Consider the following 23,959-nt stretch of genomic DNA (forward strand, 5'->3'; position numbering starts at 1 on the left):
ACTTCAACTCCAGCATAATCTCATCTTGTATGATTTTTTGCATTGTATGTGTGTGTGAGACAGAGAGTTAGAAATTATAACAACACACAAGACGTTTTGTTTAGCTTGGCAAGTAGGTTTAGGGATTATAAAGTTTCAAAAGATTTAAAATCTTGTTACATCTACAATGTTTTGACTTTTTACACTCTGTACATTCCCCTTGCACAAATGGCGAATTGATTTTCAGCAAAAAGTTAACCTTCAAAATAAAAGCTGCTTACTTTTGAAGAGAAAAAAAAATATTAAGCAAATATTGAGGTCTCGAATTTCAGCAGAATCAAACACAAGAGTTTATTATGAATTGATGGTATCATGTGTCTACATGTCACACAAGGACTGTGAATTACTCTTAGATTGTGAAATATGGATTTTATTTTGTAAAAGGGCGCGCTCGTTTAATGTTGCTACTAGCCGTCCCTATCACATGATGTGTGGGAATAACAGGGGAGGACCTGGAGCAGTGATGGCCTCTGAACTGTAAACTAATGTAAAATATAACAGCTGGAAAGAATCTGTGAATAGGCTTAACTCCTTTTTGTTCATGGTAGCTATTAGTTCAATTTAGATCCAGCACTAGGGGGTCATTATTCATGATGCAATTTGAGATGAGTGGCTAAAAATGGCTACCTTAAATATAGACTAATCGCCTCTCAACTATTTAAACAGTGCGGGCTCCACATGTATCACCAGAGAAAAACATTCAACCTTTCTCTCTTAGTGGGAATCAATGTGGCCTATGTATCAAAATATCAAAAATAATGATACAATCACAGTAGCCTAGTTTTGTTATAGTGAAGCTCCTTGTCACTTGTCTCTCTCGCGTATCCCATTACCTGCTGGGACCATTTACAGTCTATGGCTTGGACTGGAGGTGGTTGGATTTTGGGGGTGTGGGAATATAAATAGATAACAAACTCCGCCCTGCCGCCACGTCAAACATCGACCGCGATTCCATAAACGAACGCACCCAGCGATTACATTGACTGACTGTCGGTGAATGAGATAAACAAAGAGCCGGCGACTTTTCAGGAAAACAGACAACGCTCATTTAGCTCCTCGGGAACATGGAAACCGGTAGGTTAGGTGCCACTTTCTCCTGTTTCGGTCACGATGGTTTGTGTCGCCAGCAGTCTGAGCGCAGTGTGTATTTGACAGCTAGAGGATGACAGCTGAGGGAGCTAACATGCTAAGTTAGCATGCAATGCGTTAGCATGCAAGTCTGCTAGGATGACTTTGCTGTTGTTTTCTCAGTTACGTTGACAGTTCATCCCGAATGATTGTCAGCAAGGTACCTACGTCCAATTTATAGGCACAGACAGCTAACACACCTGACCTCGTTGGTTAAAAGCTAGTGTCAGTTCCAGGAACTACAGTTGTTAGCATGGGCAGCTAGCTAGTCAAGAATGGAGTTAAGAAGTGCCAGAATCTGTCAAACTCTTTAAAGTGGTAGCGATTAATTTAAGTAGTTTTCGGTAGGGAGCACAGTTTTTGACCCTTAAAGAGGACGGTTTTGCATATTTCGCGCCACTCTTTTAATAGTTCTAACAATTACTAGTATTGTCTAAGTTAACCTTTAGCCAGCCAAATCAATTGAGAAGGATTTTTTTTCAGTTTCACTGTAGTTAACCCCAGGTTTCATAACACTTTTTTTTATCTGGCAGGCAATGGTTTGGAGTTTGGTCATATAGTTATTTCTTTAATCCATGTTAATAAATTGTTCTCATTTTACAATTATAATATTTTCCACATATTTTTAAAGTTTGAATTAAAACAAGGACTTTCATGACGTCATAATACTCTTTGGACTGCTTTTGGATGTCTGCTGAGCCTCCACTGTTATTAGGCTTCATGCCAACTGTAGTTCAGACCTTTGCACATGGAGCAGTGATGAGCATAATAAAGTGCTTAGCTTAAATAAATCCAGTTGTATAACCAGTGATGTGTAAATTTGCAAGTCACCCTGGATGCCTGTGTTTGGCCCCTCCATTGAAAACCACTGTGATGTCTGTCTACACCATTCATGCCCTCACTTGTTGAATAACATGTCAAACACCTTAGTTACGTTCAGATTTTCTCGTAATTGTTCTTCAACACACACCCTTCTTATACTGTTTTTGTGTAAGCTGCTGTCAGTTTGAAGCTATTGACTAGTACTGATATAGACTGAACATTCATATCTTACTATTTCCCCCTCATTATCCATCCATACTCATCAATGTCAAAAAATTCAATGTTGACAGAGCACCCCATGCAGGCCCGCTCTCAAAATGTTCTCTGCCTCAGGCTTGCTTCTGCTTTTTTTCCTGATAATAAGGGGATGACAGTTAATGAAGTTTGACACAGGCCTAATCTGTGGCGGTCAGTGTATTTCAGTTTTGTGTCAATGGAAAATAACAGAATGCAGCTGAGAGAGAGGGGTCGAACTCTAGGCAGCATGCATGACTAGGCAATGTTCCTCTCAATGTTTAATTGCTTTGCCCTGTTATTTGATGGAATTACAAACCACACACCAGTGCCAGTTTGATTTTGTCAGAGTGTCTGTGCTCCCCTCCTTCCCCTGTCCAGTGGGAATAGACAAGCTTTTCCCGTGTGTTCCCCTCACAGATGAAGCCAGATGAGTGACACCAGCCCTGAGCTCTCTAGGGCCATTTATAGTACTACTAGAAAAGCATTCTTGAGTTCTTCCTTGTTTGCTGCTTCTGTCTCTCCCTTTTCCAAGAATGTCCTTCAGACTTTATCGGAACTCTAATCATAGTTGTGTTCAGCATCTTTATTTCCACCATCCATCTGCGTATGGACGATGGAAAAAACATGCACCAGACAGTTGAAGTATTCAATAAAGGATGTGCAGTTATTTTATGACTATTGATCTGATGTTTTCCAGGCATTATTGTGACATCTGAGTGTGTGACTGCTCATAAATCAGATCTTAAGTAGGAAGTATGTATGCCTTAAGTGCACAGATGGGTAATGGGAATTTGGACAGTCGGAAATTCTTCTTCCAATTTATAGTCATCATTCAGACTGTCTAGCAGTGAGAGTCTTCCTATAACAAGTTATCTTTATTTTTGCTTGTTTTGCCACCTTCCTTCTTTCACCATTCATTCTGCTGTTTTCTCTTCCTGTATTTTATTCTCAATTGCATCCTTCTCTTTGTACCTCTCCCGTCTTGCTCCTCCAGGTCTAAGTCAGGAGAAGGTTGCCACCTTCATTAAGCGGCTGCGGGCCGAGCCACGCTACCTGTTGGCCCAGAATGTGTCAACGTGCATCGACCCGTTGGAGGTTTGTCTGCACCGGCAGACTGTCCAGGATACTGTGCACATCTTCCAGCACTCTATCCCCACAGAGGGAAAGCCCGTCACCAACCAGAAAAACTCAGGTAGGACAAGTAGTACAGCAACATTCATGATGTAGCATACCTTCCACAAGAAGAAAAAATATGTCTGTATGTGACTATGAGCGATGTCTTTCTCCTTGGACCATCGCACACAGATTCCTGGAAAACTGCAGTTTGTACAGAATGTGTAGAATTTGTATATTGGTGCTCACAGCAACATTACAGAGCACAAACAAATGTTATTTAGCACACAATTGTAAGTGGAAGTTTGAAGTAAATAGTTCAGAATTGACATTTTAACATACCTGGATTCCAGCAGGTCTTCATTATAACAAATGCAACACAAGCTGCAAACTGAATACAAATAATATTTTTGGCTTAAATATTTTCTGATTGCAATTATGCATCACAAATGACGGATACAAATACTCTCACTTTTGATATAATGTTACGCAGTTGTTTTGTGGTGGAGTGCTTGTTGCAAAAGTGTTTTCCAGACAGACTGTGAGTGTGGGCGACCAGCAAAATCAGTAAATATCAAAGTCTGCAGCATCTGTTTTATTCCTTAAAATGTAATGACACTTGCATTTCATAGAATATGTGTATGATGTGTATTATATATATTCCTCTAAATTCAGGTCCACTGTTACACACCGGGAGTTTGGTTGATGCAGTTTTTTTAAGCATACCAACTACATCTAATTCCCTGTTTGCAAATCTTTGTCATCATCACTTTTGTATAACAGTGAAAACTTAAACTTGCATGAAGTTACCATAAAATTAGTAAATTGGATGATTCAAATCAGTTGTCAGGTGGTTTATCAGTTTTTCACTAAAACTTCCAAATGGCCATTTTTCAAAATTCCCTTTTCAGTGTTGTTCATAGCTCACACTAAAATCTGTGTTTTGTTTTTCTGGCTGAAAACTGGTTTTGCTAAATGGACTCCAGTGCCTCACAACCATTGTGAATGGTGCAGCTCGAACCACTAACCACTCATTATGTGTTGGTGGATATAGTGTAGGCTACAAACATTGCTGTTGCCTAAGAAAATAAACTAAATGTCTCAAAAAACACTCTAGAGATGGATGCACTTTAAAGCATCTTGAAGACAACCCATGCTGACCACATTCCAAATGGGACTGTTGGTCTGAAACTTACAAATGCATTCATCCTCCCCTCACAGACAGCCATTGGTTTCCACTTATTTCAGCATGGTATGAAATAAACCTACAGAGACATGAAACTTTCTTCAGATAGTACCGTCAAACTCCTGTATTAATCTAAGCTGCAGCGAGCTTTGCAGGACATCCACATTCAGTTGTTAGCCTCATTGCAATTGCACACACAGATCAGAGAGATTACACAGTGATTATTAAACAAGAAAATCTAAAAGTTATTCGTCAGGCACAACGTTGTTGTTCAGTGAAGGGATGTAATGAACAAGTGACACTAGCCTGTCAGTTATAGGAGTGCTAGTAAATATATATATATAAAGCAGCACAGCTGGTGCTGGTGCAGAGATGCACATGGTCCTTATTAACCTGCATATTTCTCAAAATCTGTCCTTGTCTTCTTTTTATCACTTAGGGAGATGTTGGATCTTCTCGTGCCTCAATGTCATGCGACTTCCCTTCATGAAGAAATTTAACATAGAGGAGTTTGAGTTCAGTCAGTCCTATCTCTTTTTCTGGGACAAGGTACGACACATAAGCAACCTGCCTGTTTTTCCTCCTCATGGGTTTAGAGATGTACTGTATATTCCTTTGCTGTAGATTTATTTGTCTTCTTAACTTTTAAAACTTTTTTGTTGCCATCTTGTGTTTTGTTGTTGTTTATATTTCGTAATATGTTTGGGTGTTTTTTCACATATCTTAAAATCCCTTATGTTTTTTTTCACTTTTTACTTATAAGAAATATAACATTCTAATAAATGGATGTTTTTGTTGTTTTACAGTCAGGACACCATCTGTGTTTATGCATGTGCACTAGTCCAGTGTTATTATGCAGCGTTCTACTACTATGCATTCATTGTTCAGCTAAAACCCTCTTTTGTGTGTTGTGGTCAGTGCTCTTCCCGGGCTGACGTCACAGTGACACCTCACTGTTTTCATCTCGCTCTGGCCTAATGTCTTTTTCTCCCACATGTTTAGACTGATGGTGGTTGCACCATGATTACACCTTTTCTTTGTTACAAGTGCCAGAAGTAGGGACTAACACTAACTGTAATATTACGTCTGAACAAGGAAGCAGTATATGTCAAACTAATCTGCCCCTGCCCCAGGCACTCTACACCACATCAGAGGTGTAGAGTCAGTCCTCTAAATGCTAACTGTTAAAATGACTTGAAATTTGAAAAATTATTTTCAAAGCTGTGTTTATACTGTTTTTGTTTCTCACAAAGCTGCATATTTCATATTTGTTCAATTCATTTGGTCAAATAATTGTTGGGTGTGTTTACTGTCTGGGGACAATAGAGGCTGAAGTCTCACAATAGTCAAGACTCAAGTCGTCATTTTTGTGACTTAAGTCTAACTCAAGTCCCATTCTCAGGTATACATGTCTGCATTACATGCAAAAATGGAAGTGATTATATTATTAGGTGGGAGCGCTTCTCACTTGTTTTTCTGCATATATTTTCCCACCATATCTCATGATTGTTTTGTTCTCTTTTTTGTTTTTTCTTTTTTTAGGTTGAGCGTTGCTACTACTTCCTCCAGGCCTGCGTAGAGACAGCACAGAGGAAGGAGGCAGTAGACGGACGTCTAGTCCAGTTTCTGCTCTCCAATCCAACCAATGATGGAGGACAGTGGGACATGCTGGTCAACCTCATTGGTTAGCACTTATCATGATACACAATAGCATTAACACAAAGTTCATATTGAATTATTGACTAACTTGTGTAATTTGTGTAATTTAAAATGTACTTGGTCATTCGGAAAGATAACTGTACTTAATTTAAATATGTAAATCTTCTAATGGAAGAAGACACTGGTGGAACATTAGAGTTATCTGACTGTGTTAAAAATATTGTTTTATACTGCCCTTTCTTCAGAAAAGTATGGTGTCATTCCAAAGAAATGCTTTCCAGAGTCACACAGCTCAGAGGCCTCACGCAGAATGAACGACATCCTCAATCATAAGGTGCCTTTACACATTTTCTGCTGTTCAAGCTAATTCAATCAAGGTGACATACCAGTAAGTCGTGTATTTGATGTGGCAGCGCTAACTGTTGTTTTTGTCTCACTGTGTGTTACAGCTGAGAGAATACTGCCTAAGACTGAGGAACATGGTGGCAAGTGATGCTACTAAAGCTGAACTGTCTGAGGCCATGGACAGCATGATAGAGGAGGTGAGACTCAGCTTTTTCCTGTAGAATATTTTATATAGGGCATTTTTACCGCAGTAACTTTCCCAAGCTTTACAAACCTTTTGTGGAACATAAGCTATGTTTGACTGGAGGAACTAGGGACTAACTTTAGTTCCTGTATAATAAATTCCTCGTGCCAGAAAAGTCCCTGCTCCTGGGGTTTTACCTTCCTAAGGTTCAGGAACTATCAGGGCAGAGTTTGCAGTTCTGAAAGTTGCTGGTTGATCAAACATAGACCTTGCAGCTGATACAACTGTGTAAAGCTTGACAAATGAAGGACTTTAGTATTGATATTAGGAGGAGGGATGGGCATTTCTTGTAGTGTTTATCACCATTAAACATTAACAGCTATGTTGTTGGCTTTATGGGTTAAAAAAAGAAGAACTTGAGCAAGAGAAATAAAACTTCTATTTAGGGAATTTTAGTTATTAAATTAGTTCCTCTGCTTTCATACCTCTTGGAGCTCTTTGGTAGAAAAAAGGCGGTTACACAATGTGAAGATGGAGTATTAAATGTTTTTGATACACTGTTACATTCAGGTTATTTCATGCATACATATTGAACTACAGAATAAAGTGTTCTAGCTTATCTTTTGTTGAAGTTTGTTACAATTTACAATTTTGACCAGAAGAGGGAGCTGTTACATAATAGTTATGAGCTGCTGGCAGTGTTGAGGCTGAAGTGACACCTATAATGGGAATGATAGGTTCAGGATTCAGGTTTAAACTATTAACGCATGGTAGGATCAGTGTTAAAGATCCTATATTTGAATACTAAGAGATGCAACAAATGTTAATGTAGTGATGCTTTGTTTTGCTGTCCACTTTTTTTGACATTTGATAAGTGCCAATGATCCACATGCCAAATAGAAGAGTTAAATTTTATGCTGATTTATTTATAATTAAAAAGCTTTTTATTTATTGTTTTATAACACATATACACTGTTGCCCATAAAATTGGAATAATTTTATGAACCCTATTGAGCATGCCTGGGATGCCTTAGGCCGAGCCATCAAAGAGAGGGACAATATTCCTCAAACTCTACAGGAGTTAGCCCCGGCTCTGACCGAAGAGTGGGACGCCCTGCCCACTGACAACATCAACAAGCTTGTGGACAGTATGCCACGACGTCTTAATGCACTGATCCGTGTCAGGGGTGGCCATACTCAATATTAGTGACTGTGTGACATTTGAAAGAGTAATATTGGACATTCATATGCATGAAATCTTCTAGAATATGTGTTTCCTTTTAAACTAAGGCTGAAAAATTTAAATGAAGCCTTAATCCTATTGTTTCAATACCCCCAATTTTGTTTAAGCCTGACTACAGTTTGTAAAGGTTAATTGTGGTTTCATTTTCATTGTTATATGTTTGGAAGAGATCGACTACTAAAGTTTTGATAAGATATACACTTTATCTGTCAAGAATAAATCACATTGTCACAATCATTTCATGGAAAGAGGTAAAAAATATTTTATTCCAACTTTATGAGCAACAGTGTGTGTGTGTGTGTGTGTGTGTGTATGTGTATACATATATATATTTATGTAGGTATGTAGATGTATGTACAGTGGAGTCCAGAAGTCTGAGGCCACTTTCCCTTTCATGTCAATAGGAAAGTAGTCTCTGACTTATATGTATATATGTACACAGTACCCCCAATTTTATAAGCAATTCCAGACCTGTGAATAAGACAGACTGGTTGGTCAGCAAGACAAACACAGCAACATAATGATCCAAAACATTAGAATGGTTTGGGATGGACTGGACAGACGGTGAAAGCAAAGCAAACTGCACGTGCAACACATTTGTGGGACGAACAAACATTCTGAGTAATATTTGTTTATTTCCACTGTAGAAAGAACGTCACGTCACGTGTGTTCGGCTGCTGAATGAGTCAAAAATTTAAATTTAGTTCGGCAAACAGATTCCATGATTCCTTGTTTTTAAAATCATTTCAGGAACACTTTAAAATTGAAAAATGTACCTTGAAAAACTGATGGAAAATTGGGGGTTTTGACCGTACCTTTTGACCGTAGTGTATAGCATTAGGATTTCATATCAGAATGGCTTTATTCAACTGAAGGGATAGATGGCACTAGTGCGCACATACCAAGAACTTTCATTTCAACCTAGTCTCCCAACGCAGTGTCTAAGAGGTTGAATACAATCTTGCAGACAGTGTAATAGAACAGACTGACAGTGTTCTTTTCTTTTTTTTAAGTGAAACTGTTGACAACATACCTGACAGTATTGGATGTTTAATTCACTTATTAAATTGTGTAATGTGCAAATCATTTCTGGAATACAGAGTGTGTAAGCAAAAGCAACAAAAAGAAACAAAAACACACCTGCACACTGCCTCAGATTTCACAAAGTTAAAGATAGTGATCTTGTTTATGGAACAGTTTCCCCCACAGCCTCTAATGCTGGATAAAAATACAACCTAATCCACTCTAACGGTGAAGGTAAACATGTAACTGTAAACAAACACTTTCACCTTATAGACATGATACATGTTATTATGTGTATTTATGCATGCAGTGAAATACAGTCATGTGCCTGCAGTGTGTGTTTTTATGATCTTGACAGGTGTGTATTCATATGAACCTTTATTCTTGGTGTGTGCGTGTGCATGTGTATTTGAGGGGCCAGTCAGTCAATCAGCCTCCTATTGAGATGATTGCACACAGTATAGGGGTCTGGTTAAGCAGCCTTTGTTGTCAACTGTTTGATTGTATTGTACTGCTGGCTGGTTGCTTGTTTAAACAGTCCCCTGTGTCTCACAGTGGCCTCCATGGATGCCCATCTATCGCTACACACACACACACAAACTTGTAGACACACACAAACATATGTTGTGCAACAACAAAAATGACTCCCACTGCACTGCATGACAGGGTGGGGGGCGGAGGGTTGTCGGTGTGTTTGTTTGTCCACCTGGAAGTGGTTTGTTTTGTGAAACACCACTCTGTCACGGCCGGTGGTAATGGAGGATTCAGTCATGTCAAAAGAACGACCGTCATAACGAGCCAAATCGTTCAATGATATTGTTGCACATTTCACCACCAACTAAAAAGCATCATTCACTAGAACGGCACTCAGAAAGCACACACCTCTGCCACATAGTAAATGATCCGGAACTGCCCCAAAAGGGTTCTTCCCTGGGCCCTGCCCCATCCGTCTACCAGGTTTGACACAAATGGGTTCAGTACTTTTAGTGTAATCATGCTCACTGGCAAACAGACAGGTAAAAAACAAACCTCCTTAGCAGAGGTCAAATCCCAGCCATTGGTTTCATGAATCAAATGAAATGAATCGCATTCAAACCTTTAAATGCTTTTGATCCTGTCATGGCCACATTAGTGAGAGAGTTGTCACCTATGTATATAGGAAGGGTATGTATTGTGTTGTATTGCATTTTAAAAAGTAAGATCCATTTGGATCTCCAATCTCATACTGTATCATTTCAAAAATGTTTGTCAGCTTATCTGTAATTTTATACTACTATATTGGGATCAAGATCAGCATTATTTATTTGATATTACAAGTGACAAGTGTCTGTTTCATCTGCAGGAAGCATCACAGTTGCACTGAAACAGACTGCACTTAAGACAACTGAACACATTAAAGTACTGTCATAAATTAAAAGAGAAAATAATTATTGAGTAAACACATGCTAGTCACAGCTTCCTAAATTTTAATATTTTGCATGCTTTTTTTAATCATGAATTGAATATCTTACACACTTACACATACACTTTGACAGACATAATTTGAAGATACATTTGTCATTTTATAACTACTGAATTAATTGATCAGCTGCACAAATAAAATAGTTCACAATTAAAAGGACTGTATACAGTATCACTCAAGTCAGTCAACTTAACCCCATTTACTTTACATCACCATTTAAATACTTGTATAATTGAAAACACACAAATGCTGGAATTATTGTGGGATTACATCATCCTTTTATTTTACACAGACTCTAAGCTGTGTGGTCCTAAACTAGTGATATGACAATTTGCTGTGGTCTGGAGTTTGATTTGCCTCCAACTTCAACACCACTGTTGCATATTATCATATTATTATCATGAATTTCCCCTAGGGGATAAATAAAGTATCTATCGATCTACTCTGTAAATTAGGATTGATGTGATAAACTTCAGATGACTGACAGCTGTTGAAGTTGTGGTTATTACGGTGTTTATTAGTATTGTGGTATTTCAGTGGGATTTTTTTTGTAGCAGAGTACCTGTAGGAGCCGTTTGTCCAAATTAGGTCTACAAACTAACAGAGGTGATTTCACAGACCACTTCATTGGTGTCCATGTGTCCACATCCTTTGTGGACATTCTGTCATGCTGTCCATGTGTGTTTATAGGCTTACGTAGTTGGTTTTCTTGGACTCATGCAAGTGGGAAACTGGTGTTTCCTCCACTTGTTCTCGTGCATTTGCATCAATGTGTGCACATGTGTTTCTCAGGATCAAAGTGTCGTGTCAGTCCTACTTTGGAGTGTGTGGAGGTGATGCTGTCCACCCTACCCACGTGGCAGCTGTGATTGTGCCCTGGTCTTCATCATACCGGCCCCTCACACACTCCCATGACAGGCAACTGGGGTCAACTTCTCTGCTTCCACTTACTGTACCTGGGGTGCGCTTGATTTTAACAGAATCCCTTTGCGTATCAAGAATTTTTTCTTTTTGCTAATTCTTGTCAGGCACATTGGTTAAAACCAAGAACATCACATTTGTCTAAAAACCTTCACAATAGAGGAGAAGTAGTCCAGTGCACTACGAGTTTCCCTTTATAGACGCTGTTAGGATGACAGTATCCATACGCTGCATTACTGAGGCAGAGAGCATTAGTTTAAGTTTCAAAGCCAGTCTTTCTCTTTCATGCTGTATCTGGTGTGTATCGCTGCTGCTCTACTATCACTTACATGGACAAGTTGACAACACACACACACACACACTCACAAAAGTAAAAATAAAGGGACATTCACCGGTAACTATACATGTACATGCACTACTTCACACACATGAAACACACAGGTGGTGTCCCTCACGCTACAATTGTGGCCCTTACATGCTCCATTGCGTCATGGAATCAGAAACACCATGTGCGGCTCTGGTCTTGGCTCTGAACGCACGGAGCGTGATTCTTTAGACAAATTTATGAGACAGCCATCAACTGACAGAAGGACTTTCTTGCTGCAGCTCAGAGCCTCGACGCTGCTGGCTATTGGCTCAGTTGATTTGTTGTTCGCTGTGGGTGGGTTCCTCCATATGTGTCATTGTTAGGGGCTGAAAGAATAGTCTTGCCAGTTGTCCACTCACTGAATTTCTTTGCACCATCGTTAGAATTTAACAATGACCACATGTGTTGCATGTTTACAAAACATGGAAGTTTAATCAAAACCTCGCTCATTTTTATCCAAACTGTTTGCATGGTGTCATTTGCTTATGTTCACAAGCCCAGCTTCTAGACAATAATTATAAATTCACTTCCGAGCAGCAATGAGACACATTTTTTCCTCTATTTGGCATCACTTGGATGAGAGCCAGCCCTTGATTATGTCTTGAATGGGTTGGCCCACATTATTTATTAATTTAGCTACATCTGTTTTACAGCAAAACTGAATATCATTAAATATTTAATGCCCTAATTTATTCATCACATTGATATGCTACATGTGCGAATACATTAACCCACTTCATTAAACAGGATTGAGTCGGTAACAGGTGCACATATTGCCAGTGTTTAGTGACCATTTCTTACTACTAAACTGCACTACAAAAGCAAAGGAAGCTACTCTTTCAGTTTTGGTCAGCAGCTTATCAGGTACAGATGTTTTTAAAATGCCTTTAATGCAACAACTAAAAGTAAACAAGTAAACTTTTTTTTCACATCACCTTTTTTTCTTTGTCTTTTCTTTTCTTTGAAAAGTTAAAGCCACTGAGTTGTTAGTTGGGATTTATCCAAAGTTAGAAGTTGGTTTAAATTCATAGTGACATATTTTAATTTTTTTTGTTTGACATAATTGAACTTCTTAGGCAAAGGGCTTCAAATGGCTTTAGCAGTGTGGCTACAATTTAAACACCCTGCATGCAATGAAAGTACAGTATGCAATGTTTTTTATGAACATAGACAGTCCGGGAAAGAAGGAAGGCTGAACTCAGGGTGCCCAGCACCAACATCATCTTGAAAATTGAAATGACTTGCTCAAGGTTACCAATATATGCAGATATATTGAAGTGTGTTGCTATTGGCTCGGCCTGCCTACTGTATGTGTTAGTCTCACTCCTAACTCCAGGTGATATTTGTTTGGGTCGGGCAAGACTAATAAACATGCAGAGGGATGCCAGCTAGTCAACATTGGAGCACAGATGCTATCCAACATCAGCCGCGGTCAGCCCCAATAGCATTCAGGCAGTCGGTTATTGTTTATAGAAAGACATGCAAACTCGCTATGTCACAGAAATGAGGCGGACCTGAGGTGTACTTTCTACTAGAGACTGATGAGTTGAAGAAAAAGCTGCCTGTTGACAAACTCCATCAGAATCAGTTACGACAGCTGGCTCTTGAGACCTTTTAAACAGTTCAGAGGATTAGAATATTAAGATATGAATGAGATAGCCTTTGAAGTTACAAACCAAACATGAGTCAAGTCCTGCAGATTTTATTGGTAATACATGTGGTTGAAGAACTTGAAGTCTACCCTCAGGGTTTGGGCTGAAATTATCTGCTGCTATTTTCTGTTTTGAAAATGCAACCATAATTTGCTGACTTGAAAGTATGATTAGTATTCATCAATACATTTTTTGATACTCTCAGCTCTTTATGAAATGAGTTATTGAGTGCTGAATTTATTATTCTACTGTTTCTTTCCACCTCTCTGTGCCTCTCACCTTTTCCCTCCTCCTCTGTCACTCATGTATATCTGTCATTGAGGAGGCAGGTGTTTCAATAGTGATCCTGCTCTGTTGTCACTGTGACTGTTTATTCTCTGACAGAGTTCTCTTTGTCAGCCCAGCCTTTCCCTCACACTTACCTAATTTACCTTGCCAGGGGAGGATGAGTGGGCACGCGGCAGTAAGGGAGATGCTTACAGTGTGCCTCAGGGCATCTGAAAGAAGAATTGTAAAGTGAGTGGAAATGTTTAAATTTACCACGTAGAGCAGAGTTGTTCTTGGATGAAAGAGACAAAAAGGAGGAATAAAGAGAGAGAGGCGGGGGTCGAGGGGTAGCAGAGATGTCTTGTGAAGGTGCTCAGGGCATCTGGGCAAACACAGACCAGACATGGAGATGGACACCTTGGCATGTCATCTTGCACGCAGGGCAGTCTAAACAAAGTGGTTAAATTAGGAGGAAGATGGTTTAAGGGTGAGTGAGAGGTTGAACAGATGCCTTTGTTGACTTGGCATGTGTGTATTTTTGTGTGTCTGTACTTTTGTGACTTTTATGTATTTCTGTGATGAAGAAGGGGATTGTTTGTTTGTGTAAGCCAGGCCTGAATTTATGATTATTTTTGTGTTTGTTTCTGTGGAAGCATGTGCCTGGGTATGTTTGGGGTGAGAATAGTGGCCTCAGTTGGCTCAGTGTCTACTAACCCAAAAGCAAGAATGTCATCTTTATGTAGGGGCATTTAATATGTGTTGACTAAGCATGGGAAACTGCTGCGACGGCTGCTATATTTCTCCAGGCAGGGCCAAAAATAATCCCCCCCTCAGCTCTAAATTCAGCCAGACAGAAGTTTAATTTCTCTAGATATCAGTAGAAGTAGGTAATAAAAATAGTGTGTTAAAGTCTACTAGAAACGTACTTTTTGTGACACCCATAGTGAGAGCAGTGCGTATCATGTATCACCATTCCTCCACTGTTGTACACACTTTGCTGTAGACCCACTGTACATATGTCTGCCTTTTGTCAAACCAATGTGTCACTGTCCAATCACACTTGTTTTATCTGAAACCAAATTTTTCTTCCCTTTTTTAATCACATTTAATAGGAAAAGCATCTGCTGAGTCCTGGGAGACGAGAATAGAGGATGGGAGAGGTGAAAAGCAAAAGGGGGAAATTCCTGAGATAACTATATCGGAGGTTAGAAGGGCCAGATTGACAGATGGCCCAGTCCAAACAACCAGATTTAGTCCACAGGAACTCAGTCTGAACTTCAGCGCCGCAGGAAGACACACATGGGGGAGGGGGAAAGGGTGTGGGGTCCAAATGGGGAAATGGAGGGATATGAAGAAGATGAGAGGGGAGGGAAGCAATGTAGAGAGGAAAAAGAGAGGAACATGTAGGGAATGTTGAGAGAGGCCCAAGCACTGAAGAAGTGTATGCAGGGATGTGGAGTTGGAGGGATTAGATGAGCACACTTTAAGAATATAAGTGGTAAATTGGATTTGTAACTTCTCCAGTGACCTCCCTAAAGATGAGGAAGAACAAATGTTACTCTTCAGTTTGAATCATGTTGGTTTGTTCATCTACAGTAGAGGAGAAGAAGTGTTGGAATAGGCAATAACAATAAATATGTGTGTCTATTTGTATTAAAGCTTCAGTCTGTAGTAGCATTATAGTGTCCCTGCACATATACATACAATCATATCACAGCTGACTTTTTAAAAATAGAGATTTATTAGATTGTTGTTTCCTCTTGGGAATTTGTCATCTGAGCTTTTGATACAAGAACTGACTGTCTGAGAATCCTACACATCAGCTTGACATTGATTTTTTTTTTTTTTTTTTTTTTGCCATAAAATCCAGATTTGTAATGTTGGAGAGCAATTTTGTTAAGAAATTAATGTTCAAACTGTGTGTTGTTGTTCAGGTGTTCCGAGTGGCCAGTGTTTGTCTAGGCAGCCCTCCTGAGACCATCAGCTGGGAGTACAGGGATAAAGACAAGAACTTCCATCGCATGGGACCGCTCACCCCCCAGGAATTTTACAGGGATCACGTCAAACCCCTATACAACATTCAGGACAAAGTATGTTGGCCCTTATACACAACAGATAGCAATAAAAACTTGCTGTTGCTCAGTAATGTGTAGAACCTCAGTTTCTAAGTTGTACTGTGTCTGAGTTTGTGTTGTAAATCCCTGTCCTCAGGTCTGCCTTGTGAACGACCCTCGACCCCAGAACCCATATGGGAAGCTGTATAGTGTTGAGTTCCTGGGTAACATGGTTGGGGGCCGTAGCACTCTGTACAACAACCAGCCCATTCAGCTGCTTAAAAAGGCTGCGGCAGAGTCCATCAAGGAGGGAGAGGTCAGTTGGGACAAACTGGCATAATTGTGGACACAAGTGTGTGAATTTGAGCACGTGAACTTTGTAAATTTGAACTTTGCTTCTGTTTTTCTCCTAGGCGGTGTGGTTTGGTTGTGACGTTGGGAAGCATTTCCACGGCAAGCTGGGCATTAATGACATGAATGTGTGAGTATAAAGACATCTGGTGTGTAGTTATGTGATTGATATGATTTGATTGTCATGGGTACCAAAATCCCAAAAACCAGTGAAGTGTGAATCATGCATTGTGGTATGGCATCATTGGCATCATTTGGATTTTAAGGTAGCAAAGTGTATCTACCTGATTGACCAAATGGTTTAAATTATTTAAAGTAATTTGCAATGTTATTAAAAATCTAGATCAGATATTAAAAAACAATTTAATATTGCTAACATGGCTTTAGTGTCTTAATTCATCAAATGTAGTAAGGGATGACATGCAGTAAATTTGGTAAATCTACACTTGCTTTCATGCTTCAGTGCCCTTAAGGAGATGTGTGTTTTCTGGACGAGAAATTGTAGTACAACAATTACTTATTTACTACAATCATTTGAGGACAATTCAACAAGCTCATACAACAACAACATACACACTTAATATTCATTATTATTATATTATATATTATATATTATTACATTATTATATTCATTATTTTTCACTTCTGTCACTATACTGAACCGTACAACTCTGCAATGCATGAAAGGGCTGAACGCCAACGAGCCCAACACGCGTCGAAATGTAAAAGAACTTAAATCTTTAAATCTGTTTCACTAGTGAACTGTCCCATTTAATTTTTGGCATTGTTGTAGCGATGTCACGATACAAATACAAATTTTAGAAGTCGATACCAGAACAATTGAAATTCCACAATTCTCACAGTCCCCTGATAATGTTGTTAGCACGCAGCTCACATTATGAGTGGTCTCTGTTTTAGCATAAACAACATAATTTTGTAATCTTTCTGAAAGTTGTGTATGTGGAGCGGTGCTACAACAGATGCTAGCTGTCTCTATTCCCAACAACAACAGTAACATTTCAGGGCATGGCCTGGCATTTAGGTGACATGTTGTTAATAACTGAAACTCAATCAGCCCAAACTGTGTGTACAGATTACGGTTGCCTGTTTTTGAGATGCTTAGATAAGTGTAAGGTGTTTCCTCCCTTCATTTGATTTGTTTATAACCTGTCCCTGATGATCCATGTCAAATACACAAAAACTCCATACACCATTTTTTTGTTGTTGTTTTGTTTTTTGTTTTTTTTTTCCTTCACAAGTCACAGCAGACCTGTTGCTGCACCTGCAATTGCTGCTGCCATTGTTATGTGTACTGTACTATGGCCGGATTCACATGACAACAATTCACATGAACCACAGCTCATATGCTTTCATGAGGTGTCGGTCTCTCCACAGGGGAAAAGTTGCTTATCTTTGCCCTTCAGGTGCAGCAGCATATGTGTCTGCAGTACTGGCGCCAGGCTTAAATATGCCCACTGAACCAAACCAGCATGGTGCCGAATGTCTGGTACCGTCTCTGTTGAAGCTCATCTTTCAAACAGATCTTTTCTTGTGCCAGAGGATTATATTTGGAATGAGGCTGGGGCTTAATGGAGCCTCATTTCTACAGTCGTGCTAAAGAAAGGAATGAAATGGTGAGCTGTCTTTTAGCCCATAGACAATTCCAGGCTTACAAAGGCCGTACTTCTGGCTTTTTATGGTCATCATAACTCTTCCCTGGCACCCTCAAAAAGAAATTTGAGCTATATATTAGGATTTTTGGAACCTTATCAAAACACTGATGTCTTTGCTTTTTCTCTTAATGTGATCAGTATGTAGGTGACATCAAAGACATGAGTTTGAACTTCTTTTGTGTGTGTGTGTATCTGTTTTATCGTGTCTGTGTGTGTGTGTGTGTGTGTGTGTGTGTGTGTGTGTGTGTGTGTGTGTGTGTGTGTGTGTAGGTTCAACCATGAGCTTGTGTTTGGAGTTTCTGTGAAGAACCTTTCGAAGGCAGAGCGACTGATATATGGAGACTCTCTCATGACCCACGCCATGATCCTCACTGCTGTCACAGACAAGGTATACTCGCATAAACATACAGCACAGGTGTGTGACTGTTCAGTAAACTCATGCAAATGTACAGTATGTATACAAGCAGACCAACAGGAGTACACAAGTGCAGAGTTTCCCAGGGCTTATTGTAACCTTGTTGCATGTTTATGCTGCTTTAATCTGCTGAAGTTTTTCATAGTGCTGTCGATTTCCCCCCTCATAAGTAACCCCAGCTGTCAGGACACTTTCTTTCCTCTTGTCTCTGCTTCACGCTCTTATCTTTTCATTGTTTGTCATTATTTCTCTTTCTCTCAGGATGGGAAAGAGGGCTATGAGAAGTGGAGGGTGGAAAACTCTTGGGGCGATGACCGTGGGAACAAAGGTAACACAACACATCATAAATATTTAGATATTCTAACCTGAAGCCACAGAGAAATAGACTGATTTCTTTTAATATGGCACTAATTGTTGGCTGAAAACAACTAAAATAGTTTGTTTCACTTGGATTGGGTCCTAAAATCATATACCTCCTTTTGCAACAAAGTCTTCCTGCGTCTCCATCTCTCTATCACATCTTTCTCACACCACAGTGTTTCAGGACAAGCCATCACCTTCCTGTTTGTGACTATTTAATTATGAACAGGATTAGACTGAGAGGTCGGCCTGTGCTGCTTCTTTATGAACTTGTAATTGACTGTGTCCTGTTTCATAAAGGCTCACAGACAAACATGCAAGCACAGCCCCTAATGTGTTCTTTTTTCTTGTTTTTGTAGCTCAAAGTCTCTGGGTCCAGTTGCATAAACATAGTTACAGAATAAGCTAGTGAACCACCGTAGCTGGCGAGATAACCGAGATAACACCCTTGCCAGCTAGTAAAACACTAGTACTAGTCAGTCACATTACTTCAGAGTTTCTTTCTATTTTCTCTGTATTGTGCTGTTTACTTCCCCCTGGCATTTGGTCATCAGTACTGAATACTGTTTCATTCAGTAAAGACTTACTTAAGAGGGGAAAAAAGGCAACCCAACGAGCTTTCTCGCAGTTACCAAGCTCTTTAGCTTAGTTGTTACCTTGGTTGCTAAGAAAACACAGTCCTCACAGTTTATTCAAAAGACTTGCACTATTTGCACCATTGACTTCATAACTGTGGTTCAACACAGGCGAAAACGTCCCTCAAATTTGGATTCTCCAGCGCTCCATTCCCTCAGAGGTTAGCAGTGTAAAGACAGTTTGCTGATGGTCACAGTGTGACTACATGAAAAAAGTTTGGATGGACTTATTTTGCCCCTGCAAGCAAATCCACTTATTGCAACGCTTTACTTGGAATGATCTGATTTTGCCAATGAAACTTTGCTGTTTTCAATACTGGTGTGACCAGGCCTTTAGATTTTTTTAGAATATAAATCTATAGACACAACACTGACATGTGACTCGTCGTTGCAGAATGTCTCGTTTTAACTGGGAACTTTTGAACCACACAGTTTATTTTTTAGTGGTCAGATTACTGAGTTGTTTTTGTTTGTTTTAACCACAGATTCAAATGAATTTAACAAACTAAGTCAGTCTTGGCAAACTACCAGTAAGTAATTTGATGCATCAGGGAAAAATGTAGATGTTTATCATTAAGTAAGTAAGGTTGGTTTGTCTTTATGCAACAGGCCCCACAACACAGCAGGTAGTCCACAGCACTGCCCCAGACTTTACTGTCTACTGTTGTTACTGGGTCTGCCCTTTCATCTCTGTCTCTCATCTTCCTCTGACCCTCTCTGCCTCTCCTCTCCTTCTCTGGGCTCGACATTCCACTGCAAATTATAGGAGAGTATTTCAGGTCAGTCATGCATCGTCTGGCAACACACACATACACAGTACGGCATATACACACACACAATGAGACACACACATTCTCACAATATTTGCTTGAACCCACAAACCGTAGTGACTGTTGGGAAAACATGTGAAAACCCCTCAGTCAAATCAAATATATTTCACGCATATCTTATTCCATAAACACCAGCAGATGGGGAAGGCCCGGGCTCCGAGCCTGTCCGCAGGCAAATTAATAAAGTTATTGAGAACAAAAGTTTGAGAAGTGGAGTTCACTTGGGAATCCAGGGGCTTTGCTTGATTGACAAAAGCTGAGGGAGAAGAGAGGCACAAGAGGGAAAGGGAGAGAGGGCATACAGGAGAAAGGAGAGACCTAACAAAAATAAAAATGTAGTACAGGTAGAGATCAGTTAGCAAGAAGGAAAAACAAAGGCAAGCATAAGTAGAGATTATTTTTGGAAAGATCACAAAGGAGAATTTGGAAGAATAGTGGTAAAAGCCGAGGAGCAGAGGGAGTAAGTGGAGTGTGTTTATAAGATCTGGCCTAACTTCTCCCTTCAGGCCTTTTAATTTTCCTCCTAACCCAGAAGGAGTCTCTCATGAGAGGTTTAACTTTCTATTTCCTCCATCTTTCAGTCCTCCCTCAGCCGCTGTTATGACTCTGCCTACTTCAGAACTCATACTTTTTCACTGCTTTAGACAAATGTTTGGCAACACAGTCTGAGGTTTTTATTTTTAATTTGACACCTTAACATTTGTCATGAACTCTGAATGAGTTTGACATGGAGAGAGAGAAACTATTATTTCCTACCAATGTGGGTCTACTGTTGAATAAACACAAGGCAATGATGTTAATTTGTATGGAAGGATTTCCATGGTAGAGGACATAACAGATTCTTAGGAAGAGAAGCTTCTTTAGCTTTTAAGTACGTTTCTAATCTGTTGCCATTATTTTGCACCCAAACAACAGTTACATCTGTCCCTTCACCTCATTTAAAGCTCTCATTTCAATGATTTCACATTAAATGAAAAGTGACTTTTCTGTGGTCTTACCACAGCTACTGTTCTGTTCGCCACTTATTTACCACACATGTGGAGCTGAGACACATGAACATTTTTATTCTCAAAATATCACACTTTCTTCCTTGTGTCAGAATTACTTCACAGATGTAATTTTCTGTTTTGTGTGGAAACACAGACTTAAAACTGCTTGATTGACTTTTATGTCCTCATGTCCTCATCTCTACACTAACATTTATTTTTAGGCATTTAGTAGTTGTTTGAATTTGGGGTATTTAGAAAGGTCTTCTCAGGTTTTTGTGACATGGCTAAATTGTCGTTCACTTATCTTGTTGTAGAGAGATATATATGATCTTCATGGTCCATGCTTGCGAGTAAAAGTCCGGTTTCCAACAAATTGTGGCACAAATTTGCATAACTTCAGTGGATGCAATTTCCATCCACTGCTGTTATGCAAATATTAGAAGTTGCGTGCATTGAGATAAATAGTTGGTGGTGCTGATTCTTTGGTCGGGTGCCATTAAGCTATTGCAGAAGAAGGGGGTGCAACAAGATGTTATAATTGAAATAGCTCCAGTCAGACCACAACCTCACATTGTCACATTTCCTTCCTTTTCCACCCCAGCCAAGGCTAAAAACGTTTTTGCAGTATTCCTATTTTAATGCAGATTTCCGGCGTTTCAACTCCTATTTCTTAATGTGCAAATTGAAAATGCACGTGTTCAGCATTACTGCTGAAGCTGAAAAGCAAGATGGCCTCTCCACACTCTTCTAGCTTACACTAGATCCATCTGTTCTGAGACAGGACAGTCAGCCTATCCCTAAAAACAAATAATGACACCCAACATTCACTCAATCACACACACACACACACACACACACATGCACACACACCACCATGCCACCCAACACGCGGGTTCCAGGAAGCTCACATCAACACACACACGGACACCACAGTGAGAACCAGGCAATGTTCCACCTAAGATTTGCGTACTTGGAAGAAGACGCATACACAACACACACACTGATACGTCATCTCTGATACATTGTTTGGAACTGTGGCACGTTCTTGCGGTTACCCTGACGTCTTCGATAAGTCAGCTTGAAAGTGGGAGGGATGCTCTCGTTTGCTCAACTCTGAACACATGAAAAGGAGAAAAGACGAGACGGAGCGAGAGGTGGCATCGGGAAAAAGAGGAGTCAAATAACTTGAATTCACTGTGATCTGCGTGTTCAAACTGAGGCATGACAAACTGCTCCAGGTCTCATTCAGCTTCCAATATATGTCAGTTCAGTTTAAGACTCGAGCTGCTCTGGTTTCACATGACGTTTAGTCTTTGTTAATTACAGTCCCACACACAGACATCTTTCATTTTAATTAATCATTTCAGCATGGGGCTACATCCTCTTCCAAAAAGAGATTAGGTTATCCCAACATGTCTTCCACCAGTGGAAGTTCAAGGTACACTTTCATAACCATCCCAGATTTGGCCACATTGACCTTGCATGTCTATACACATACACATACAGTGAGGGCGAGACGGACATTGTTTAGTTTTATCAGGGTGGGCATGCAGAGGTGATAGCAGGAGTGTTGAATGCATACTGAACTGCTGGGTGGGGGAGTGTGAACCATGATGGGCGGGGGTCCTTCTTGGCTTCTTCCTTCTTCTGCCTGTTGAAACAATGGAGTTTAGTGATAAAGAGCACTGTTAAGCAGTTAAAACGTGCATGCATAGACATTATGTGTTTCTGTTGAGTTGTTCTTAGCCGCACTTCCTACTGATCCCCTTTCAGCAAAAGAGGGGTAACGATAATCATTTTAGTTAGCAACATAATGTGTGTCTTTCTCTCTAAAAGAATGTGCTGTGAATTAAGGCTTTCTGTGTACAGATAGATTGACTTTGGCCTTTCTCCTCAAATCTTGCTATTTTATCATAGACCTACTTAGAGGATGGAGCATTCTCATTTTTGGAGAAACAAACAGCCTCTAAGACGAGGAATGCTTCTACACAGGATTATGTTCATAACTCATTGAGCACCACTTAGAGCTGGATATTGAACTTCGATACTTTTATGGACCAAATTGGTTTGATACTACTGAGGATTGAAAAATGTCTTGGCATTCAATAACATATTTCGATACCTAAGGAAAAAAATTTGTAAATCTCATACGTGTTAGTGAGCCAATAAGCATGCAATAGAATTTTTTAAAAATAACTCACTCCAAAAGTATTTTTTCACTATCATTTCAGGCGAAAAATAATCTAGTCAGACTTTTACAAATGATTGCTTCTCTCCCCTTTCTGTCTCTTTAGGTTACCTGATCATGACGGACGATTGGTTCTCTGAGTACGTGTACGAGGTGGTGGTAGACAAGAAGTTCCTGGCCGCCGAAGTCGTGGAAGTGATGCAACAGGAGCCCATTGTACTTCCTGCCTGGGACCCGATGGGAGCCCTGGCATAAAAACAGAAATCCAGGTTTTAACCCCAACCTCTGGTCTATTTGACTCCGCCCTATTCCTCGGCTGCTTTTACCTCTTCAATATTTCCCTGTGACCTCCTTCCAAAACAGCCTCTTCTTCTAGACAAAATAATAAAGATTTTGTTTTCTTTTTTACTGTACTGCCTGTGTCTTTTGTTTATCTTCATTTCCTCCAGAGAGTGGAAGCGTACACTGTTACATATTTTGCATGAGTGGTTTTCCAGGATGATGAAATGACTATAAGGCACTGAGTCTGGGCTTTAACATTTAAAAGGTGAAGTGGGGTTCCTGCATCATAATAACTTTTTCATTTTGACAGAAAATGAGATCACAAACAAGCAGAGGTTTTAAAAGTATAACTGCAATATGAGCCGTGGACATACAGTAGGTTGTATACTGACAAATACTGTAAAGGGCAGTCAGCATTGCTTTTTACTCTCCTGTGTGTTCTGCAGTTTTATTTGTATTTCTTAGTTAAGATTGAAGTTCATGTCTCATTCTTGAGTTTGCGGCTTCTCCACCATGCCAACCTCTTGGACACAG

At 39.8% G+C, this 23,959-nt stretch overlaps 1 protein-coding gene across 1 annotated transcript; it reads left to right on the forward strand.

Moving 5' to 3' along the window:
- Positions 1 to 962: 962 nt before the first annotated feature.
- On the forward strand, positions 963 to 23,556 carry blmh (bleomycin hydrolase). Its single transcript, XM_023408160.2, has 12 exons — positions 963 to 1,113; positions 3,221 to 3,418; positions 4,965 to 5,074; positions 6,068 to 6,209; positions 6,430 to 6,518; positions 6,634 to 6,726; positions 15,583 to 15,738; positions 15,860 to 16,018; positions 16,116 to 16,183; positions 17,997 to 18,114; positions 18,403 to 18,469; positions 23,250 to 23,556. Exons 1-12 carry the CDS (start codon positions 1,104 to 1,106, stop codon positions 23,396 to 23,398), a joined length of 1,359 nt encoding a protein of 452 aa, XP_023263928.1. The 5' UTR covers positions 963 to 1,103; the 3' UTR covers positions 23,399 to 23,556.
- The last annotated feature ends 403 nt before the right edge of the window (positions 23,557 to 23,959 follow it).

The sequence above is a fragment of the Seriola lalandi genome, unplaced genomic scaffold (assembly GCF_002814215.2).
Source record: "Seriola lalandi dorsalis isolate HSWRI2012SDOR001 ecotype SW California unplaced genomic scaffold, Sedor1 jcf7180002054355, whole genome shotgun sequence".
Taxonomy (NCBI): domain Eukaryota; kingdom Metazoa; phylum Chordata; class Actinopteri; order Carangiformes; family Carangidae; genus Seriola; species Seriola lalandi.

Bases quoted from the DNA above. Each gene is read 5' to 3' on its own strand.
- blmh (XM_023408160.2), top strand. The intron at 5,075-6,067 runs GTACGACACATA...TTCTTTTTTTAG, and splicing joins ATCTCTTTTTCTGGGACAAG to GTTGAGCGTTGCTACTACTT. The intron at 6,727-15,582 runs GTGAGACTCAGC...GTTGTTGTTCAG, and splicing joins TGGACAGCATGATAGAGGAG to GTGTTCCGAGTGGCCAGTGT.